We start from the raw sequence: 24183 nt of genomic DNA, 5'->3' as shown, positions 1-24183 counted from the left end.
CATACTTTCTGTTTCAGAGAATCTTTAGCAGAAAAATCTTTGTCTTTCAAGCAATTAAGCCATCACCTTTTTATGTTAGCTTTCCTGAAGTGCGATAAAACCACTTCATTAAAGCACCTTGCTGGCAGTGGTCTGGTGTAAATTTAACAAAGGCAAGCAGCTAAACCAGAGTTTTTAGACCTAGATGTGAGAAATAGATTTGTAAAGAATTTTTTTTAATTTGACAGAAAGTTCATGTAGTCTTGTACATTTTATGTAAACCCTGAGATAAAACGTGTTGACTTAAGGTTATGGAATAGAGATGATGTTGAGAGAGAGATTTAATTAGAAAGAAGTTGAAATAGGTTTTAAAATATGGCTTTGTAAAAAGATATTTTAGAGAATTAGAACTGTGAAAGATGTATTGTAGAAGGACTACAAGGGGGAAAAATATGGGTGATTTGTGTTAAAGGTAATAGTAGTACTGTGTGGTAAAAGTAAATAGGTTGAAGAACATTTATAAGGTATTGTAACTAGGAAATAGGTTTGTTTCTGATGGAATAACATTGAGTTTTATATTTCTTGTGTCTCACTATTTATTGAGACTAATAACAGAATAAAATATTTTAAAATGCTTCTCAGTTACCTTATTTCTGTAAAAGTTGAAAAAATTAATGAAATGGTACTTCCATTGTGAGGAAGCAATAACTCAACTATCTGTCGAGCAGTTGGAAGGCCTCAAAGTACTTTTTGTCCAGTACTACTTGGAGGAGGCAGGACCCTAAGGAATTGGTTCTTCTACAAGGAAGAAGCAGTCCAGACTTCTGCCTGCATCGCTGGCTCAGCTCAGACAGAGACCAACATTATCTTATTGCACAACATCAGTTGTGCCTGATGATGTCCCCCAAAGCCTAAAATGTCCAAACAACTCAGAGACCTTTGTAAAAGCCTTAAGGCTCTGATCAATCTAATTATTGTAATGATTCAAAACAAGAAGTAAAGAATTTGTTATCTTGAGTTCAAAAGCAGTTTCCAACTATAGATAATAGTTCTGTGTTCACCTTCTAAGATCTAGTTAAACTCAAGCCATACAATGCTTTCACCATAAACAGAAATAATACCACCAGCAGGCCACTGCATACCAAACCTTGGTTAACATATTTAAACAATTCCCAAAACTGTACTCCCAGAATTTCCCAGCTGTATTCCCAAAACTTCCCTCCCCTTCAGTCCTAACCAGAAACCCTAAAACCTCAAATAGAACCATGGCATCCTCACTGCTCCCCCTGTATTCTCAACCTACTAACACCACTACCATCCCCACCTCACCCAGAGATCTGCCACCCCCACCTTACAAAGAAAAAAAGAGACAACTCTTAACAAAAAGAGAGAGAAATTACCCTATTAACATTAAAAAAAAGATATTATCTACCAAAAAGGAAAAAAACCCTGTAATTTATTGATATAGAAATTTATTGATATAGAAATCTAACAAGACACACGCTTTAGTTCAAAAGAAGAGTTTGACCCATCACTTCCTAGCCCCAAAAATACAAAATGAGAAGCAAATTCAATTCCTCCTACTCCTATCTCAGAAAATAATTCAAAAAGACTAATTCAACTAAGATTAGACATAAACTCATACAAGATAAAGATTTTAATTCACCATACAGAGAACTCCTTACTATACCAGTTAAATATAAGAAAAATAATACTAATCCTCAGTAAAAACCTGTATCACATCATAATATTAGAGTTTAAAAAACTGTTAAAACCAACTTGAACTCCCCATATTTTAATAACTTAATAGGAAATATACATGATTCTTATAACCTAACACCTTCAAATTATTATAATATTTCGTCCATAATTTTATCAAACTCGCAATATATTCTGTAAAATTTAGAATAACAAAAACACCTTAACAAATTAATAGAAAATTATACTAAAAGTACATATACAACCTACAAAAAACCCATAAAAACACCTCTGACTAAACAAACCAAAACTAAACCTTATAGAACCTTTTAAATCACTTAACACAAACAGTTCAGAAACAACAGCCTAATAAAGTAACACATCCTCATTCAATTGAAATCCTCACCTTTTCAAATACAAACAATAAATATAAATCATTTTTACTACACCGAACCAATTACCAACAATACCACAAATACTCTCTACTTACAATAAACTAAACACTCCACAACGTATTGCAACTATACAAACTAATACACTAAGAAAACAACTTACAAATACAAAATTACCTAATATTTACTCTCAATACAAGAGACATTATACTAATCACTATCACTCCAAATTTAACATAAACAAAAAACCTCTACCAAGAAACTTCAAAAAAACCACACATCATTACATAACAAAATAATAACTCAAACACAAAAAACTCAAACCAAATACAATTTATAAAATTGCCAATCATCTCCCAAACAACCCCAACGTTTTACCCCAAAAACACAACTTAAACAACTCCTAAGTTAACATACCTTTTAAAAATGTTTATCATAAATTTATGCTCACAAGAGTAACTAGTACTTCACAACAAAACCAAAATTTAATTATAAACAGAAACAAAAACATAATTCTTAAATTTTCAGTTTTTCCAACCATTGTTTCAATCAATTATAACAAAAACCTAATAGTTTCAACTCTTACTTCCTATACTCCAATAATAATTGAACCAAAACCACTAATAACTATTACCAAATCAAAAGTTGGGTACCTTTTTACAAATAAAAAGTTATTTGGCAGTGTTTGAATCACTTTTGAAGCTTTCACACCTGCATTTTAATTGTGACAAGAGTGCTATTTGCCAACTTACAAGCCCAGATGCAACTTTTGTACAGTAAGAACTAAGCAGCCTATTCACCAAGGACAGCAAAGTAAGTGAAAATACAGTTTTGAAGGACAGTATATTTGCATGTATTTATTCCTGAAAATATGGAATAAGAATAGGGCATCATGTGCCAAAAGCCAGCAGCAAATAAAACCTGCAAGGGCTGACACAGACACTGGTAAAGCATTACTGACATCTAGTGCTACAGCACAGCTTGTCAGCATTGAACACGCACTGCACGCATGCAACAGAAGCACCTATTTCCTTCTAATCCTAAAAGAGAACTCAAAGCTATACTTGAGACAACAAAATAAAATTTTACTAGTCAGGACTCTTCCCATTTTGGCAAAAACCAGAAGATCGTTTCACAGTCATGCCCTACAAAGGAGCTGCAGTACCACCAGTATATGGAAATCTTTGTTTCTACAAAAGGTTGTCTCAGCTGACATTGTTTAAGCATGAGAGCAGGCAGCAGCTTGCTCACAGTCCTGAACCCTCATTTGGCCTGTGCTTGACCTTCCTCTGCAGGTTCCTACAGGAATAGCCAGGAAGGAGGTGACAAAGAGCAGGAAAACCCTGACAGTTCAAAGCCAGGATTTTGTCACAGCATAAGCCACATGCCACGTCAGAAGTGTCTGCCCTTCTTGTTCTTTAGCCCAACCTTTTATACCCCTCATTGTTCCTGCATTGCACCTGTGTGTCCTCTCTACCTTTTCATGATTGATCAACACACCTCGGCACTCCATTTCTCATTGCTTTTGTTAGAGATACATATTGTAATAGCGGCTTTTTGCAAATATTAAAATGGATTTTATATGTGTAGTGGTAAAGTAACTTTGCTACAAAGACATAGTTTTTATTTCTTTTGTTAAATAAACTTAGACATAGCTGTGAAATAGCTGATAGAAGTATGCTTGTGTTAAAATGCCTGCTTGGACAGGATAACATCCAATGAACATATGAAGAGGACACCTGTACAGATGTGCCAGCTACCAGCACTCACTGTCTGAAGACAGTGTGGACCAAGGCCCTAAAACTGGAGGTGGTAAGAATGGACTAAAACCACAACCAAGGATTACACATGCTCGGAAAAGGCAGATCCAAGGAGGAGCCATGCTAAACAATTCTTGGAACATGTAAATTAGTTTGTGGAAAAGCTTACTATGCATAAGGTCTGTGAATATGCAACAGCCATAAAGGAAAAGGTATTTAAGGGGCCGAGTGCCGAGACTCACCCAGCTGTTTTTAACCCTTTGCTTTATTTCTGTCTCCTACTGTCTTTTTATTAAACTTTTAAAATTTGACCAGGAAAGTCAACCTTGTTTTTCACACTTTCAGTGCTGTTGGCCAGCTTTTCACAGCTGTGGCCCATTGGGGATGAGGCTTGGCCGCAGCCCCATCCCAATTACTACAAACTCGGTGCCTGCGGGATCTGCGCCTCAGCTTACCACTGAACCATCGCTGGGACAGGATTTCACTGCGGGACTGCAAAGCAGATCCCAGTTTGGATGAAAGCAGTGTCCAGCAGGACTCTGATGTGATAAGCTCCAGGCTCTACCTTTTTTGCACTTGCAAAACAAGCAACACAAGGCAGTTCTGCCGCCCAAAGCCCCATATGCGTCCCCAGAGACAGCCGCTCCTGTCACCCCACAGCCCAGCCTGCAGCTCCCCTCAGCCTGGGGGAAAACAAACGCCGGGCTCCAAGGATTAAAACAAGCCCTCCGTGAGTCAGGCTCTAAGGCTGTGGCGCAGGGAGAGACTTGAGCACTGGCAAACTTTAAATCCAGCTCCGTGCCGGCAGATCTGTGCCCTGTGGCATGGAGAGGCGGCTCAGGCCGCGCCGCCGGCAGCCCCAGGCGCTGCCCTCACCACAGGGACAGGGCCCGAGCGCGGCCCGGCCCGCCCGGAGCCGCGGTGTGCTGACGGCTTTACAAACAATTCCAGGGGTGAGGGCACGGGTGCCAACGCCTTGGAAAGGCGTCTTAAGGTCTCCACCAACTTCTAGCCACGGGTTTGTTACAGAGCCCAGTGTGAGTGTGAGACTGACAAATGGCTCGGCGCAAGCCTGAGTTTCCCAACTCTGGGGGAAATGACAGAAACCTGGAGAGAGGAAACGCTGCGGCGGTGCTCTCTCTCCCTTTATGGGAATGAAGTTGCAGGTGTATGGAAAATCACACTGTGAAAAGGCAGACTGTCCGGGTTCTGTAACAAACCTATGGCTTGAAGTTGGTAGAGACATTGGCATTGAGAATGTCAATTTCAGAGACATGAACACCCATCCCCTCACCCATGGAATTGTTTGTAAAGACGTAAGCACGCATCTTTCCTGTCATCAGCACACAAAGCCAGCGCCCCCAGGGCTGGGAACGGCCCTCATGCGAAAGGAGAGCTCTGCAACCTCCAGGTCAGCCTCTCACAGGACTTTTATCCGTGATCTTTAGCAAAAAAAAAGTGCCTCCCAATACACAGTTAATAAGCATTGCAAAGCTAAGTGCTAACTTTGGTCAGTTTTGGTTTTTAACATCTCAGGTTTTAAATTCAACCATCCCTCCCCTAATCACATCTCTAAAATAGCAGGAGCACTCCAAAGCCATGACAATCCATTACCAAAAAAAAAATTCACACCACATATATATCTTGTAGTTTTATCAATTTCCTTTTTTCCCTGTTCCAGAAGAAACAGATACCAGCACAGAAAACAGAGGTGGTCTCACACACTGATAAAAACCACTAAAGCTTGACCAGCAAAGGCACAGGTGAATACTGCATTCAGAGACCTCAGAAACTACATTTGAAGCTTATAGGTGCAGGGCTAAGTAAAACTATTTCATTTTTAATCACTCAAAAATATAACTACCTTCAAATGCCCAACATACCACCTCTTTAAAGTTTCATTTTGGCTGAGAGGAAAAATAAATAAATAAATAAAAATAAGCAGCTGTGCAGAAGCACTGAGCTTACAGCTCCCTCCAGAGTTTCTGCTGCTGGAACCAGCTCGGAAATGCTGCTGTAAGTGCTGGTGGAGCTGTGAGTAACTCCCTCAAATTTTCACCAGGAAAAAGAAATTTTCCCAGCCACTGTAACAATAAGACTCCCACTGTCCCAGTCTTTCACTGCTGGGACCAAAGCTCCTACTAATTAATACATGTCAGTCACACATTGCACTAAACATGCACCCCTGGGAAAGTGCTCCTGCATATTAGTAGTAATTAATAATTAGTCCAAAGAGTATTTACCACAAATCCACTGATAGAAGAGCTCTATTACTTTGCCACATCTGGTGAGATAATCCCATTATGTATAGATTGGTTTCTCTAATAGACATTTATAAAGCCAACAGATAAGCAGCAGCAAATCTGTCTTGGTCAGGTTTAATGCACTGTCTCCAGGATTCACTGAGGCAGAGCAGCTCTCCTTATTGTTGGCAGTATCTCAGCTGCTGCCTCCAAAGAAAATAGTTGTAGATCTCAGAAATTCGGGGAGGTTTTCAGCAGGTGTTGTCTGTAATATTGTTGTCTATTCAGGGAGGTTTTCAGCAGCCCACTCAGCAAACCCCCTGTGTCCTCACCAGTTTGTACACAACACACAGAGTATGTCCAGCACCATGGGAGCTCCACCAAATACTCTTACTATTGACAAGCCAAAATGTTAGCCTTATTTAACCAAATCTCTACTTTAACCTAAATGCTGTACAAAGGACTGACAAATGTTGTCCTTTTCTCCCCAGGTAATTGGAACACTGATTTTAAGATGCCTCACCTGAAGACATCCCACAAATGTCCCAACACAAATTACACAGCATTTTCAAAAGGCTCCTGAAGGATGCAGAGCACAGCTCATGCATCTGAGTGGGAAGGGGGGAAAAAAAAAATAAAAAAGATAAAGCATCATTAGCAGCAGTGCCAGAAAGTGCAAGAAAACCTAGGAGGTTCCAAGGCCTCCCCACCACACTGGCAGGCAGGAAAAATGCAGAAGGTACTGTCTGCCCAAAATCCCCAATTATTCTCTCTGTGTAAGAAAGCTCTGCATGATGTATTTCCCATGTTTAGGGTTGCACAAGCCTGAATAAACATGTTTGGAAAGAATGTGCCAGTGGTACAATTCAACAGTGTCTGTTGGTGGTGAATTTAGCTCCTGCTGAAGCAAAGACAGGGAAAGAGGGGGAAAAAAAAAACCTGAAGGAAGAAAACAATTTCAAGAGGGTCACTGGAAATGCTGGAACCAGACAAGCTGAGAGGCACTGAGCCACAACAGGACCAGAATTTCTGTTACTACACTGTTATGCTGGTGTGCTATATTGCTCTGTAGAAACTCTTCTTTTTGTTAAACTTCTTTTATTTCAATGCACTTTTCTTTAAGGGAGAATGCCCAGTTTCCTGTAAATTAATTCCTCCTCTTCAGCCTGGTTCTCTCTCCCTGCCCTTTTTCTTTAGTTGATTATCCATTCTGCTTGGGTTCTATGTAGATCTTTTCACTTAAGCAAAGCTAATGTAATTGAGGACTACAAGTGGAACCTTCCTTTCCTGGTGGCAATAAATTTTTCATTATGAATACCTCCTGGTTCACTTCTCAGGCTTCCCTGGCTGTCCTGCTGACTGCTCTAACACACAGCACAGCTGCTTTTGCACAGGTACCAGGTGAGGTGGAAGCTTTAAAGTGAAAAAAGACTCAATAAAGAAGTGTAAATCAAGGGCGTACTCAGGACTTCTGTGTCTTTGCTATTTTCCTAGAGGCACACGAGCCTTTGAAAATCAAACAATTCACCATTTTACTTCTCCAGGCAGAGTTTTGATAGTGTTAAAACACTGGTGCTTCTGGTCATGCCCCAAGCAAGGGGATGTGGAAGATGAGCTGTGACAAAGCCTGGCTGGTTATCAGCCTCCAGCAAGACATCACCATTCCGGGGCAGAGACCTGTAGCCTCCTTGCTCCAAATTTTGGGGTAGCAATGTTTGAAATGGACCCAAAAAGCTTCCAGGCAGGGTAAGAAGAAGCTGTGAGTTCCAGCTGATTCAATGCCAGTGTGTGGTTCCAGTCTGTGAGCCAGATTCTGTAGGAGTCCTGACTGAGGGGAAATGTAGGGGAAGAGCTGCATTGGAGCATTTTCTTTGTAGCTTTTCCTGGTTTGTTTCTTTCTTTTGAGAAATAATTTTGCAAAATTAATACTTGAGCATGGTACCTGTTTGACAGTTTCCCATCTGCTGGCCCAATTTATATCCACTGAAACTGCTAAAAAATCAAGTTTTTATTGCCAGCCACATTGCAGTTTATATAGCTGTAGAAAAATGGGCTGAACTCAGTTCCTCCTTATGCTTTATCAACCAAAAAGTGTGCACTGACACCAATCCTTTACTGCCATCCAGGGCAACAGGCAATTGGCTGCCCTTCAGATACACTGCACAACACACAGGTGGATTTATTTGCTCTGTTCAAGGTCAAAGAAACTGTAGAGATGGCCAGAGGAAAAGGTGTATATGGGCAGGTATTTTACAGTTCTTAGTCTAGATTCTATTTAGCCTCAGTTCTTGTGCTTGTCTAAACCACAAACTAAGTTACCCTTAGAGGAAGTCTAACATTGGGGATGGCAAGGATGAAAAGTAGAAGCAAAAACAGTGGAGCAGCAACAGGAGATAAGGGAAATGTCTGATATTAAAGGTGAGACTTTTAAATGGCTCTCCATTGTTAAGGAAACTTCCCTGAGCATCCAGGGCCACTCGGACACTGACTCTTAGAGCACCTGAGCTGGACCAAAGCCCCTTCACAGCTGCAGCCCACACTCACACGGGCTCCCTTATGGGCTCGGACCCAGGTTTTCCATGGCAGAGACTCAGATACTCAAATTCTTAAAATAATTTAATCTTGGTGCAACAACCAAGTAACTAAATAACAACTCCAGCTGGTTCCTTTGAGGAGAAACCCCAAAAAAGGAACCCCTTGGCTTTTATCCCCTCACGGTCTGAGGGCAAGGATCTGGGTCCTCTGCTCCTGCTGTGTCTCCTAGCATCCAGTCCCCTGGCAGAGCCACAAGTCCCTGGGCCCTCATTGCACAGAGGGTCAGCAGGTCACAGCCCCTGGCCCCAGGCTCCCCCAGAGCTCAACCTGCAGCTCCCCTCCACCTACCTGCACTGAAGGGATTAATGCCCATTCCCCTCCCACAGCCCCAGCCCTTCCCCCACACAGAAGAGACACTTCTCTCCCTATAAACAAGCCAAATTAAGGAAGCCAGGAAAACAGAAAATTAGTAATTTATGTGTCAGATAGGTGGGACTGCAACATTTGGCATCTGCCAGGCATCACTCATGCTGTGCTCAGAGGCAGTGGAACACAAACCAAGAGCTGTGCTAGCAGACTCACAGCAGGTCTCTGCACTCAGGGAACAGTAGGCTTGGTTGTCCCACAGGGCCATATTCCAACAGCCTCAAATCCATGCCCACCCCTGTCACAGCACTAATAGCCACAATACAGAGCATCACCATAAAATTTCAGCAGGCTTTAAGCATAACACCATACCTGATCAGAAGGCTTCAGGCCTCTGTCCATACCAAGTAACACCATTCCACACCAAAAGACCACAAGTGTCTGCTGGGTTTGTTCTTCAGCCCCTTTTATCCCCTCACGCTGATGCAGTGCACCTGTGTGCCCTCTGCTCTGTGAGATTGCTCAGTGCCCTGGGCACTCCACGGCTCATTACCTTCAATATCAGTCACCTGTCCTGCACAGCTGGGGCCAATTAGGGATGAGGCTCGGCCCCAGCCCCACTCCCAATCACCACAAACTCGGTGCCTGCACATCCTCGATGGGATATTCCTGTGTGGGGGCTCTGTGCAGTTCCCACATGGCATTTTCTAACTCTAAGGCAGTTCTCAGGTGAATCAGCCCCCTGAGATATTTCACTGTGCAGCTGTTCAAACACATGTGTGTGAAAAGGAGAGAGATGGTAACTGCAGCCAGGCAATTCCCTGACAAGTGATGTGAGCAGGAGCCAATGAGTGTGATTCCTTCTCCACTTTAAACCAACAATGAAATGGGGATTTCTTTACAAGATTCTTCAGTGCATAACCACTATCCATTTTTGAAATTCGAAACACAAAACCTCCTAAATCCTTGCAATACTCTGGATTTTGCCAGTTACAGCCTCACCCCATCATTTCTTCCAGTTCTGGAGCATGGGAAGGAAGGCTGCACAGAGCCATGGGACAGCACTTAAGACTACTGAACACATTTTAAAAGTTTTTGGTAGACAAGCAAGACAACACATTAAAAAAAAAAAATCCCAACGTAACCCCCCCTCCAAACCAAACCAACTTCAACATTAAGCACTAAGGCTGTTCCTGCATGCTTCTGGATTGGGAGCTGATGTTGGATGCAAAAGGACTTGTAATCAACAAGATGTACAGCCTCTTGTGGTGCTGTTAAACACTTTCCAGTATGAGTTTAAAGGATTGTGGATTTTTTATTTTATTTTATAGAGATGATTGTTGTTTACCCAGCAGGTACTCCTAACAAACAATGGCAATGGATACTGGGACAAAAATGTGGTGGTAAAGCAAACCTGGTAAATCAAAGGGAAACCCATTGCAGAGTGCACAGAAAAAAGGAGAAATAAAGATAGAAAGAAGGATTCATCATCAGTGCAGGTAATAATTCTCAACCTTCTCAATAATTCTCAATCTTCTTATATTTAAAAGAAACCAATTATACTTGCAAGTCACTTGCAGAAAATTTTAATAATTTGCCAAATATACAGCTATTAGAATGACCCTAAATATCACTAAGAATTAAGTTACAAAAGTTGGTAGATAGCACAGTACAATGTTCTATAAAATAAACATGGGGAATATTAACAATACTCCCTGTGGTCCAGGAATGTCAGAAAATAGCAAATGAAATTACAAACACATACAGATCAGAGGAGATTGAGGTGCAGCTTCAGACACTTGGATCAAAGAAAGTGAGACTAGACTAGACACATTCATTCATCAAGACAATGAATGTAGAACTTTAAATCTCAAAAACAATTAACAACACAGCATCAGGTGCAATTTCACATGGTTTCAGCTATGTTCCAGTACAGTTCCCACAGGATTAAAGTGCCTTTGTGCACTGTAGTTTCATTTAGTCAGGTGCAACACACACAGTGTTTGGAAGTTACTTTTCTTTAAAAAGTGACCTATGAAATAAAATAACTACTTCAACCAATGTCCACAATTCAAACTAAGATGTTTTGAAGTACCTTTGTTCTGACTTTGCTTCTAATGTCATGTAACTAATTAAATCCCAAATCCACAGGCCTATCTCCACTAAACAAGACCAGAATAAAAGATATTTACTGAAACATGTTTTCTGTGGTACAACCCTTAGTTTGCTTATTTTCCCCTTTCAAGCACATTTGCCCTTTGAATGACAATTTTCTACTGCAGCTTCTATTTCCAGGTTGCTGTGAACATGAAAAACAGCCACGATTTGGCCCGTGGCTCTGGTGATGAATGCACTTCCCAGACAAGATCCTATTTTAAGCAAATGAATAAGCACAGCACATTCTCTCCGTGGGACACCTGGAGATCTGCAGCCTTTGGATCTTACCTGTAGCCATTCCCTGTGCTACAACATGGAGCCAGTGTCCTGCTCAGGGCTCCTCAGGAACTCTCACTGCTCTCTGCTGCACCACATTAAACCCAGCCCTCACCTGAACAGCAGGGAGGGAAGGGAAGCTCCACACAGCTCAGCTGTCACTCACCTTGACCCCAGAACATTCTCTGAAACTCAGGAGTAAAGAACTCGCTCAAAGCCTGTGATCCAATCTCCCATCAGATCAAGCACCACTCCTGCTCTTCCAGGGGAGAGTGTATTCCCACAGTATTTGAGGCATCTTATGGCGTTTTTCAGCAGCAGCACTTCAAGAGGAGTTATGGGGCATCAGCTCTTTAGGAAATACAAATTCCCATCGTGATGGCACCTGTGGCAAGGGCACTCAGGGTGGGGGGGAACTGCATGTAAGGAAAAGAAACCCAAAGGAAATTAGGAGAATGAACAACTAATCCTAGCTTGAAACAGCAAGTGTGGATGTGAGTCTCCATTCTTCCAGCATCTTCCTACATTTGATTGTGCTTCACATCACAAAGGGAGCCAGTCACGCCAGTGATTTTAGGTTCACAGTGTGAACACTCCTGCACACCTGACGCCGTTCCTTCACCACTGCAGCCCTTACACCTGAAAAGTCCCATTTTGAACTCTGCACAACCCAGATCACATCAAAAGCTCTCTGCAGGTGAGGAAGTTTTACTGGGGGTCTGGATTTGTAGCATGTTAACATTACTTACAATATTACATGCAATGAAATGTTTTAAGAACATATGAACTCTGTTAAATTAATGGGAAACAGATTTCCTAATCTACTCAGTACTTTCAAAAATTCTCCATGAAACTGTGAGATTATGGAAAAGAACACCCTCGTTATACATTACAGTAGAAAAAACTAAAACAGTGCAAGTTAAATCAGAATCACAACTATCAGTAAAGTCTCCAGTTCATAAAACAAGTTGATTAAATTATTTTAAGTATTTCATAGTGGTATAGTAACTTCCAATGTAATTTATGCAACAAATTTCACCCATATTCAAAAATACATTTGTAAATGCTTTTCATAAAAATTTTTACAACTCAAGTTCCCCTTAGGTAATCCTAAGCACAGTCCTCACACCACCTAGGCAGAAGCCTGAATTCATTCTCAGAGTCCATGAGTGACAATGCTGTGTGAGCTCTTCCTCTTTCAGAGTCAGCTCTGCTAAACCCAACTCTTATTGCTTAAAATCATCAGTTTCCTCAGCAGGCCTAGCACCCAGCTACACCACACTAGTCTGGGGCAGCAGCCCCTGTTTTATGGGATATAAACACCTACAAGCCTTGTAACCATTCCCATAAAGATCTCCATGTCATGGTTGCCTGTCCTGTATATTTGTCCAGAGAGCAAAAGGGGCTTTGCTGAGAGGGAGGGAGATCAGTCATTGGGAGTGCATCAGTTCAGTGACCCACTGTCTCCCTCTTCATCTTCTGATTAATCACATATTCTGTTTAATGACTTCTGTGAATACATTTCCAACTGAAAGCAGCTGGCTCAGACACAAGACACACCAAGTCTAAAATCTGCAAGAACAGTGTGAATACAAGGCCTCTGCAGGCTCAAACTCACAGCTGCCACTATGCCCAAACATCTCCACAGCAAGCTTTATTCACACGATTTCCAATAAAAAATACTGTTACTTCTCAAGCTACATTTTAAATTATCAGAAATACATTCATAATAACTACTGGTACAAAAACCATGATAAAATTTTTTTATTCAAAATATTCTGACAGATTGACAATATTCCAGGCGTGTTACAAATACTGCCATAGCCAACAAAACAATCAATACTTAAAGAGCATTCAAACACTGAGGACATGTATCTTAAAGCAGAGACAGGAGAGTGCTAAGTGCATACTAATCATTTTCCAATAACTGACTTGAGGAAAATGCCTCATTTCTCTGGTACAAAATGGATTAAAACCCAGAAGAGATTAATTAGGGAGGACAAAAATGGTGATGTTAAAATGTTTTTGTCCATATTTTCCTAGAAAACCTTGTACCTTTATCATACAAGGCCACTACCAGTCAGGACTACTCTAGTGTTGACTATTTAAGGGATAAACAACAAAACCATAACAGAGTGACAAAGCAAACAAAACCACAAACTCTTTCTAGAATATGGCTTAAATTAATTCACAGAGAGTTGGGAATATATTAACTATAAGGTGCAAGAGAAATACCAGGTAGGAAAAAGGTTCCTCTCTTCCTGGTACTTTCCCCCTCAGACTTCACTGTATTTCACATAAAATTTTTAACACACTGGTCTCACCCTTCCTGCAAGCCCCTTTTTCCATACTTCTAAAACATCATGTTACTAAAAGGTTGGTTTCATTCTTGAATGTGTTGGCCAACATGAGTTCCAAAGTTTAAATCATGTAATTCTAAACATAGTAATACCCTGTTTCTCCCAATTAACCCAAGTTCTCAGATAGAGCTAAAAATTCAGCTTTATTTAAAACAGCGTATTTGCTTGAAAAAGTATGAATCTCTTTGTCATGTAGAAAACAGATGTCCAATGAAGACCTTGTCAAGATGTGAACACAGCTGAGTGCATAGTGCAGAACATCATACAGAGAGAGCAGCAAGGCCACAGGGTCACTAAGTCCACATGAAAAAGATGTGTGTTTCCAATGACCAAATCCATTCTAAAACATTTTCGTCCTGGAAATGCTTTAAGCATTAAAATCTTGTTCTAGGGATGGCAGGACTCCTCCATTCCCACTTTTCATACAGCTCACTGTAAAATGCATGGCAGCACAGCCACCTACACAGCATACAGAAGAGACACACCAAAACTGCTTTGGATACATCATCCTTATGTCAAGCATTCCACACAAACGTTGACTTTTTCCTGTGAAAAGGAAGGAAAATGGGACAGCTTTCAGATTACACAGCCTGCCTGTGTGTCATTAAAGAAACCTGCAGTGTCTGGAGCCCAGGACGGAGAGCCACAGCTCCTCTGGCACAAGGGTGGCACAGCTGGTGGCTCCAAGGCTGGACGATCTCGCAGGAGGCTCCTCTGCCTCTGTTGCTTGAGGTTCCAGTCAGTGCTGAAGCATCAAACACTCACTGCAAAAATGCAAGAGGCTTACAGCCAGCAGAGCTCTGCACGCTCACCCTAAACACTTGTTTCCCCATTCTACTGGTTTGCTTTTTAAAGCAATGTTGTTGGAGAAGGGCCACGAGAACAACAGAGTGAGACATTTTCCTTAATCACAGCATCACACACTCCATTAACAGACTGACATAATCTCCTAATCCAAATTAGTTCCTGGAACATCTTGCATTTGCCTTCTTTCGCTCGTTCTTAGGAACAAACAGTTTCTCTGGAAGTTGTGCAGTTTAAGCCTGTTATGGTATTGTACTCCAGCATTTTCTTAGCACCTCAACACAAATTACATGGTAGCTCATCTGTGGTGAACACCAGCTACAGACATCTACAAAGGGGGAAGGGCTGAAAGAACAACAATATTGTCCCGTGACATGGAAAAGCACTTTGGGATGCACTGGCTTCAGGTGAGACTGCTGACTCAGAATGGGATTTCTCTCCAAGCAGAGTTACTCCAGTTATTCAAATACAGTAAACACAAGGGCAGTACTGAGGACATCAATCCTGCACCTTACAACTTTCAGTCTATTTTCTAAACACCTCTTAATGGAGATGTGGCTCAGTGTCAAGGCTAAATGGGCAAATATGTCATCTATGCTAAAGTCATTAGAGGAATTAACATAACCCTTGCTTCTGGTAGTCCTTGGACTTAAGCCAACCACATACATTTCATTCTATTAATTTACTTATCCTGCTTTATCTCAAGTATCTTCATCCTTTCACACTTCCTAATTAACTATCAATATTTTTCCTGAGTGAAATTATAAAAAGTTAAACCCTTCTACCAAAAGTACAAAGACAAATAAAATATAGAACAATACAAACCCAGTTATACAGCATTACAAGTGCAGAAATTCTTCATGTTGTTGCTCTTTATCATTGGCCCCCAATAAAAAACATAGCAAAGAATTTAGTTATCCAAAATATTTTGCAGTACTGTGATGAGATTCTTCAGACCATAAATATAGCCCTCATCCTTTGTGTTGCTGGGAAACACATGAGCGAAATCGATCATTCGCACTTCGACATTTGCACTTTCCTTGGGCTCTGCTGGCATGTGATAGAAAACTTTTTCCAGTTGGGGTAGAACATTTCCATTCAGGTGCTCCTGCGTAATGCATGTGCTGGTTTTCCACACATTGTCTTGCTCTGAGTTCTCCACTTTTAGCGAGAGCTGACTGTGGTGCCTCTTGGAGCACGCCTTTTTGTGAAGTGCATAAAATTTAGACAAGCCTTTACCTACAGAGGCTTCGATTTTTCCATTCTCTGTAGAATTTATGACATGGATGTTATTATTGTACTCCAATACGTCTCCAGCTGCTAAGAGGCCTTTGGGCACTCTTCTCTTCTCTGCCAAGGTGACATCACTGAGCCGCACGGTTGTGGCTGGGCATGAACCTTCATAGACAAACAGCAATGAGCTTGCGTAGAAGTTGAGCTGTGTCTGGCCCTCAAACCACTCCAAAATCTTTTCAACCTTCTGAATGCTGGCAGCTACCACATCTTTTCTCAAGCAGTACCCACTGTGGAAAAACTTTGAGATGCCTGCAAGAAATACACACACATTGGGATTATTTTCACTTCCGAACGGAAAGCAAACAATTTTTTTGTCATTTGGGATGAGAATAGTTCTGATTTGAAGGAACAGACACCATTCAGGTAGTTTTTATTCAGCCAATTACTAACTAAACCCAAAGTGAACCTAAGAACTCTGAGACCTTCAGTCATGTCTCTGCTGTGTCATACTACAGCTTGGGCTTGGGTTGTAAGTAGAACTAAATGTATGGAGCACACAGAGAAAGAACACGGTTCCTGCTCCCAGGTCAGCTGAACAAGGGTCTGGACAGTTTTGGGCAGGGACCCATTAAATTCTCCATGAATAAACAGGCTCAAGCAGCTTGTTATTACAAGTGTGTTTGTGTGTGTACCCTCTATCCCCTGCTGGGGGACAGGTGAGCAGGTGTCAACTACTAAGTCTGCAATCATTATCACCAAACAGCCCCACGATGGCAGCATTTTTATTAATTGTCAATGTAGAGCAACATGTGGCTTGACTTCAACTGACAAAGTCCTTTGAATTGAAAGATGTTTTGTAGTAGCCTTCTAATAGAAAATACACTTAGATATTCACAGAAGACAACTAGAGACAAAAAAATATTTATAATAAAAACACAATACTTTTTAAAGATTTCTATTTCATTAGCGTTTCAAAGTTGCAAAGAAGCTGAATTCTAGAATTCTCTCCCTTATTAGTAGCAAAAGAGACACAAGGATGAAATTCCTATATTCTGCACTGCTGTTACAGCCAACTGCACACAATTTCAGGCTGACAGTTCAAATATTACAGAGAACAGCCAAAGACCCATCTGAGGGTCTTTGAGGACAGAAAAGGACTTTTAAAACAGGAACACCCAGAACAGTTTTTCCACACAGTTCTATAAATCAGTATTTAAATGAAAATATCCAAGCACACCCCAATTCTGTTACTTACCATCCTTCACTGTTTCCTTGGTCAAGCTCCTTCCATAGTGCTGGTTTTGAGTCTCATAGCTGTCTGAAGACACGTGGTACACCTGAAAGAGGCAAGAAGGGGTGTCCCTATGTATTCTGAAGCACCAGTATTTCTGCAGAGCAAGAGACACCTCACAGACAGGCCACAAAATATTTAGCCCTCACAGTTTTTAAGTTTCTTGCAGTGCCCAGCAAAAAGAAGTGCTCTCCAAAACTCTCCCTTCAGCCCTTGGCTCCAAGCTACAGCATTCCTGTGCTAGAGACGTGTTGGTGGTGGCAAAAAGCTGTGTGCCCATTACAGGGAACTCTTCTATAAGGCCTTGCAAATCACAACTGAGACCTGAAACTATCAGACTCCTGTTTGTGTTACTGTGGATGTTAAATCAGTAAGACAACAAAGCAAAATTTTCAATGCAATTATTCTTAAAATTATAAAACTATTTAGCACAAAAGCTAAACAGTAAGAATTGCTGTATGTGACCACCAAGGCCCAACCCCCTAAGACACATCTGCAACTGTCAGCACAAATGAGGCTGCACTAAATAAATGGCAGCAGCCAGGCAAAAGCTGGTTCCAGCATCAACAGCAGTACTGCAGCTCTCATCTGAACGGGAGGCAACTCACATGGGTACAGTTTTGTCCATATCAGGAATTGCACAAGCTTCAGAACTTAATTCAAAACTGCTTCACATATAGACATATTTTCTTCCACACTGAAATATTTCCATAGCAGAAATGTGTGAGGCAGCAAGGCCCAAGTATAATTTGTTTATGAGAGTGCAGACAATTTTCATTTGCAGAAATAATGGTGTTACCAAGCAGGCAGCTGTCTCTGGCAGGAACTTGGTGCTTGGCACTTGTTCAGACCACCCATCCCTGTGGCATCCACCCCCTCCACAGCCCTGCCCTCCCTTCACCGCTGCGAACAGAGAGGATCCCACTGAACCAGTCAGGGCACACTGCTGAGGTGCCTGTTCCCCATCCCTCCTCTGGGGCCTTATTCATGAAGCCAACCAATAAAGTCCACAACAGAGAAACGGCAATAAAAAGAAATATTACAGGAGCATTAAATAAAGAAAATAGAATTAATTCCCTGTTTTCATTACAGCTCACCACCCCAAAGTCTCTCCCCCATCCAAACAACAATAAATCCAGGATAATTACACAGATCCCCACCTCCTGTTTTGCAAAGCAGCTAGGAAGAAGTCTCAAATAGCTTTTATTTTAACAAAAAGATTGATTTTATGAACTGAAGGGGCCGTAAACAGCTGTTAAGTCTAGATGTTTGAATCCAGTAGCAGAGACACTTCACGCTGTTAGAATACTTGGCGAAACTGAGGCCTCCATGTCTATGAAATGAAGAAGGCCATAGCAGAGATGAGTTATTTTAAAACTGCATCTGACAACTGTGATTTTGGGTTCACAAGAAAAATAATTTTTCTGCACTTAGTTTTTGCTTTTTTTTTTTCCAAAGCACGTGACAGAAGTACCAGCATACAACACAGAAACTCAAAGATTACGTATGTAAACACTTCAGCTACCAAAGTAACCTTCAAAAACATACAAAAAGTTTCAAAACTTTTTACAGAGCTACAAGTCAAAGGCAGTTAAATAAAGAATAACATTGCTTAGAAAGAGAATCACAAGTCTGATGACTACATCTAAGTTTTCACTGGCTGTGCCTTTATTTTAATGATATTAAGTGTTCTCATGTAGTTGGACAAGGGGCAGCTTTCTGCAGACATCAGCACTGCAGCAGTACCTGACCAAATCATCTTGTTTACCAGAACCCTCCTTATCTCTTGCCCTAGGAGCTACAGTTTTTCTGACACGGGCACTAGCTCAAACATACTGATTAAAATCTGCAAGCTCATTTTGTTTTCCAAAGAAATGCTGGGGCAGCACATCAGACCCTGTGCTTCTGAGCTGGGCTTCCCAAGAAGCCACCCCACCTCTTCTCATAATTTGAACAAAACCATTCCCCAAATGTCTTTCTGTATCACTTACAGACACCGAGGCAGACGTGCATGCTGCATTAACAGCACGTTTTTAACTATACAAAGCATTCAGTGACAAAGCACAAGTCCCAGAGGCACAGGCTGAGTGTAATGTCTGTGTCTAACTGCCCTGTGCACTCAGAAGGCCCAAAGTCACCAAGAGGCTTGGCTGCAGCCAGTGGCATTAAAGGACAGCAGATCTGTGTAATCACCAAAACAATCTCTGACCACCACCTTGAGACTTTGCACAACTGCAGGAAGGGACTAGTTGAACATTTCTGGAAAACCTCACTCAAATACAGACACATTACACCCCATTGTGAAAGCAAGGGAGCTGAAAGCCCAGCTCAAACAGAAACAATCTCTCACCAGCCCTTGCTCCTCCCTCACCCAGCCAAACACAGCAGTGGCTGTGCTGGAGGAGCAGGAGGCTAAAATCAACTTCCTATTCGACAGACCTCTTGCTCTACTGTGCTTTTGTTCACAGGGCCACCACCAATCATCTGCTATTAACCCTTCCCAAAGTGACACTTTGCCTCTGAACCAAGCTTTTCCTGCATCCCTGTTGTTGCAGCTGTCTGTACTAGCCCATTTCTGTCAGAACAAGTCAAGTCAGATCTGTAACCTTAACAGCAGCCAAGAAATTATGAGATAGGAAAATCTCATTTCTTGTCCACCTGCCACAGCTTGTTTTGTGTTTGCTCTGTATGCACTGGCAGGTCTCCTGCAGAGTGCAAGACAAAACTCTTTCTATAAGCTGCAAAACACTGCCTTCAAGAAAGCTCCTGCTTCATCAGCCATTTCTATGTATTCTTACTATGCAAGATGAGAGGTGTTGTCAGTACCCAGCTGCTACCAAAGCTGGAGCCACAAGCTGAAAGTGGGGGTAAGCAGGTGACACCCCAACTCATCCAGGCACATCCAACAGCAGCATCCATCCCCCAGCTCTGCAGGGACAATCCTGGCGCCAGGTCAAGAGCCACACCCATGCCTGTACCCCATCACTGTCCCAATATAAATACATGTTTCCTTCATGCTCAAGTAACCCAGGTTTCTCTGCAGGCCCTTCATCCTGCCACAGTGCAAGACTTAAAGAGTTTCAACAAGCCTTAAGTAAAGCAAGGATTTGAAAAAAAAAGCGCCAGGTCAAGAGCCACACCCATGCCTGTACCCCATCACTGTCCCAATATAAATACATGTTTCCTTCATGCTCAAGTAACCCAGGTTTCTCTGCAGGCCCTTCATCCTGCCACAGTGCAAGACTTAAAGAGTTTCAACAAGCCTTAAGTAAAGCAAGGATTTGAAGAAAAAAATAACTAAGGGGGAAATTTTGTTAAATAAACATTCTCTTCTTTGATATATCTCTGCTTTATAGTAACGCTCTCACATTAACACTGCTGCTGAAAGCATGCCCAGTTATCCAAATCCATTTACCTCAACATCTCATTCCCTCATTTTTACTTTTTTTAAACTTAATGTATTGTAGCATGCCCAGTTATCCAAATCCATTTACCTCAACATCTCATTCCCATTTTTTTAAACTTAATGTATTGTAGCTAGACCTAGACCACAGATGATGAAAGTACACACATCCCTGCTTCCTGCTGCCTTGAAAATCCAGCACAAGAAGGATGCATCCCTGCTCCCTCATTTCCAAGATTATACTTGGATATTACTCTGCCCATTTTGCTTCTTTGTTCCTCTGGACTACTTTGACTGAGTGCTTCACATGACTGATTACACCCCCAAACGTTCTGACAGTCAATATACAGTTCTAGTCAAGTCATTACACAAATAAGTTGTAGAATGAAATTATGCTGAAATTTATCCAGTGGAAAAGCAGACTATTAATCTCCTAAATAAGAGAAACTACAACCCTGCAATTAAATCATGAACCATCTTTAAAACAGCTTAATATAGTAATTTTAGACTCCCAGAAGTTTCACAAAGCATCTCATTAGAATAAATTTCTTTTATGCAATAAAAGACCACCTGCTCCAGTTTAGAAGATTTTTTTTTCAGGGCTTTCGATTGGTTTCTTTGGCTTAGGGTTTTATTTATTTCTTTATTTATTGTTTCATGGATGTTTGTTTTCTTTTAGGTTTTTTTTTCTTTGTCTTCCTGTTTCCTTAAACATCAAAGCTAGAATTAGATTTATAAATGAAAAAACCCCAGTTCTGGTAATTTTTCAGTCTAGAAGAATCTGAACAGTAGATGCAAAATTTAATACTTTTATGACTTCCCTCCTAAATCTTGTTACTAGCAGATCAGAGCTTGTGAAAATTACCACAATACAAGAAGGAGTTCATAAAAACCTCATAAAATAGAGTCAGTTACAGTCAATCTGAAAATATCCTGCAGAATCATGTGCTATAGATTAAAAAATTCACTTGTAAAACCAGCTTTGATTATTATACATTACTGCCTGCATATTCATAGGCACAAACATAGAAGTCAATGATGGATTATAATGGTAAAATTACATAATCACCAGTTTGTGCTTTAAAACAGCATTTCAGAAGCATTTTGGAGTAAGTGAGATTGCAATTGATGCCCTGGAAACAAAAGAAAATCTGCAGGATCTGGGAACTGTGGATTGCAAAAGGACTGTGAATCTGAAATGAGAGCACAGCCCACACACTGTGCTGCACTCAACAGCATGCAGAATGCTCTGTATTTAACACTGCCTGTGCTGCAAAGGGATTTCTTACCTGTTTGCATGTCTGCTACTGAAAACGTATTACAATTTGTATTTTTGCTATTGCAACAGTACCCGAGACTTCCAACTTCTATATAAAGTCTAACTACTTGCACAACAAATCATGTCCACTCTGAGAGAATGCCAGAATGATCTGGTTTCAAAGGACCCAGCTCCAATCCCCTGCCATGGGCAGACAGGTTTCACTAAACCAGGCTGCTCCATGTCCTGTCCAACCTGCCCTTGGACATTCCAGGGATCCAGGGGCATCTCTTAAAGAAAGGAACTTCTCCACTAAGTACAGAATCGTGTTTTTAAACGATGTTATTAAATAACTGTGCTTCCTAAATGTATTTCCATGCATTTATTCTGTCTATTCAGTGTGTTAAGCTAAATACAGTTTAAATGCCAGAACTGTGTACATAAATTAATGCTGGGCTAGACAGGAGGCTCCTATTTTTAAGGACACACCACACATTTTATATATGAACAGATGACTGCTTGTTTACCAATGCATAAGAAAAGGCTGTTTCAATAGCCTTTTTGGTAGAAATACACTGTAAATAGATTCTGGGCTAAAACCTCCACCTATAACATTTTTTTGCTTGTATCTCTTCATGACAACTTATACAATGGGTGCTTTAGAAAAAACATAGCTACACTCTCTGTTTTTCCTGGCTCTCTCCTTCTTTGCCTTGTAAAAATTTACCACACAAGACCACCTCCCTGGTAAAAAAAAACATTGAATGGAGAGATTAAAACCAAACCCCAGTACTTCTTTGTAACATCATGTTTTGTCCAGTGAACAGGAACAGCCTTCATCCAGCACGTGAGCTGTTCTGGGCTGTACATATCTGTGTAAGTGTTTTATAGTATGGCCAGAAGGTTGCACAAATAAAGCAAGCACAGGGAACACTCCATGACCAAGAGGCAGAGAACATGCCTTGTGAATTCAGTTTGCCAAGTGATGTGTGAGGGCAGGAGGAACCTTTTCAAATCTCTTTGGAAAACAACTTCCAACATCCAATTGGGTGCCAAAGGCAAAAATCCAAATCTCATCTAGTTAAACACTGGATGGCAAACTGCACTACCTGGGAGAATCATCATTATACATCCAGTCTCAATTAGGGGATTGAAAAAAATTCTGCAACAGGACAAAGACACAAATGAGTGACAGTTTTAGAAACAATAGTCACAGGCATACCACAGAAGCAATCAATCATTCCTTTTGCACAGTCATGAAACAGAGGACATGAAGCACATTGTCAAATGAGATAAGAAAGGTTACATAATGACACCAACCAGACCCAAAGCTGTAATCTCTAACCTTCCTTTTCCATCTAAACTGCTTGGCTGTTTTTTGACTTGACTCCCACACTCTTGCTCACAGGCTTACGTAATTACTACTCATGACCCTATAATTTATATAGCAGCTTATCTCAAGGCAGAGTTAAGGGCTGGGAGGCTGGGCAGCTCTGCACAAAACATTACAGGGATATTAGAATTATCCTGAACAATGGTGCAACCTGGCTGCTGTTGCTATTGAACAGCAAAGGGGAAGCTTATCAAAGCCACCAGCCATTTATGCTGCACAGCTTGAGGAGCCCTGGCTTTGTGTGTGAGAGGAAAAACAAAAATCCCACATCAAAAAGAAAACTATTCCTGTACCTATCACTGCAGAGAAAACTACTTTTGGATTCCATCAGGAGCTCAGTGACATCAACACATTTCTCCTACTGAGCCACAAATGTTCTGTGCAGCTTTTCTTTATGTTGAAGTCTTAAAGCAGCCAATACACACTTACTGACTCTTAGTATTTCTAAGGGTATTAAGAGCTATAGGGATGTCTACATGCCCAACTAACCTTTCCCTGACAGTCTCCTTGAGTGTGTAAACATCAAAAAAAGTTTCCTTCTGATGGAAAACTTTTTAAAATGCAAAACATAAGCAGCTGTTCATGGCTATATGCATCGCCTCTGAAAGCTTACTGACTCTTCCCTAAACAGAAAAAAATACGTAAAATTATTTTTATTTAAAAGCAGAGTATAAAGATGAAAAATGTGGAGGACACAGCTCATTACTAAATTATTAGAAAGACTGGTTCAGTACGTAAATCCATGATGTAAGCCTGAAAGAAAGCAAACACACAAAAATCCACTTAATAACTTTAAGTATCTGTTGTGGTGGTGAAGAATTAGTTGCAACTATATTCAGTTTTAAATACCCAGCCCCTCTCTTGTATACCTATACAGTGCCCAGGTTGCAAATAGCTTGCCCTAATGGACACAGCCAATTAAATAATTGTTTTGAACCAGGGCAGTGCTTTGGAACTGACTTCACCCAACAGCTGACACCAGCACTACCAAGACATTCAGGTAACACTGTATTTATGTACAGCTCAAGAGGA

General features: G+C 41.1%; 1 protein-coding gene across 1 annotated transcript in view; it reads right to left on the bottom strand.

The window, feature by feature from the left end:
- Nucleotides 1-10543: 10543 nt before the first annotated feature.
- Nucleotides 10544-24183, bottom strand: part of IPMK (inositol polyphosphate multikinase) — a 41048-nt gene continuing 27408 nt past the window's right edge. The window contains exons 8-9 of the mRNA XM_039719605.1: nucleotides 17062-17143; nucleotides 10544-16115 (exon numbers count right to left, since the gene is read on the bottom strand). Of these exons, the coding sequence (XP_039575539.1) occupies nucleotides 15481-16115; nucleotides 17062-17143 (717 nt within the window). The 3' untranslated portion in view covers nucleotides 10544-15480. The remainder of the gene's footprint in view (nucleotides 16116-17061; nucleotides 17144-24183) is intronic.

The sequence above is a fragment of the Passer montanus genome, unplaced genomic scaffold (genome assembly GCF_014805655.1).
Source record: "Passer montanus isolate IOZ18808 unplaced genomic scaffold, ASM1480565v1 scaffold42, whole genome shotgun sequence".
Taxonomy (NCBI): Eukaryota; Metazoa; Chordata; class Aves; order Passeriformes; family Passeridae; genus Passer; species Passer montanus.
This window is presented reverse-complemented; position numbering and strand designations above follow the sequence as displayed.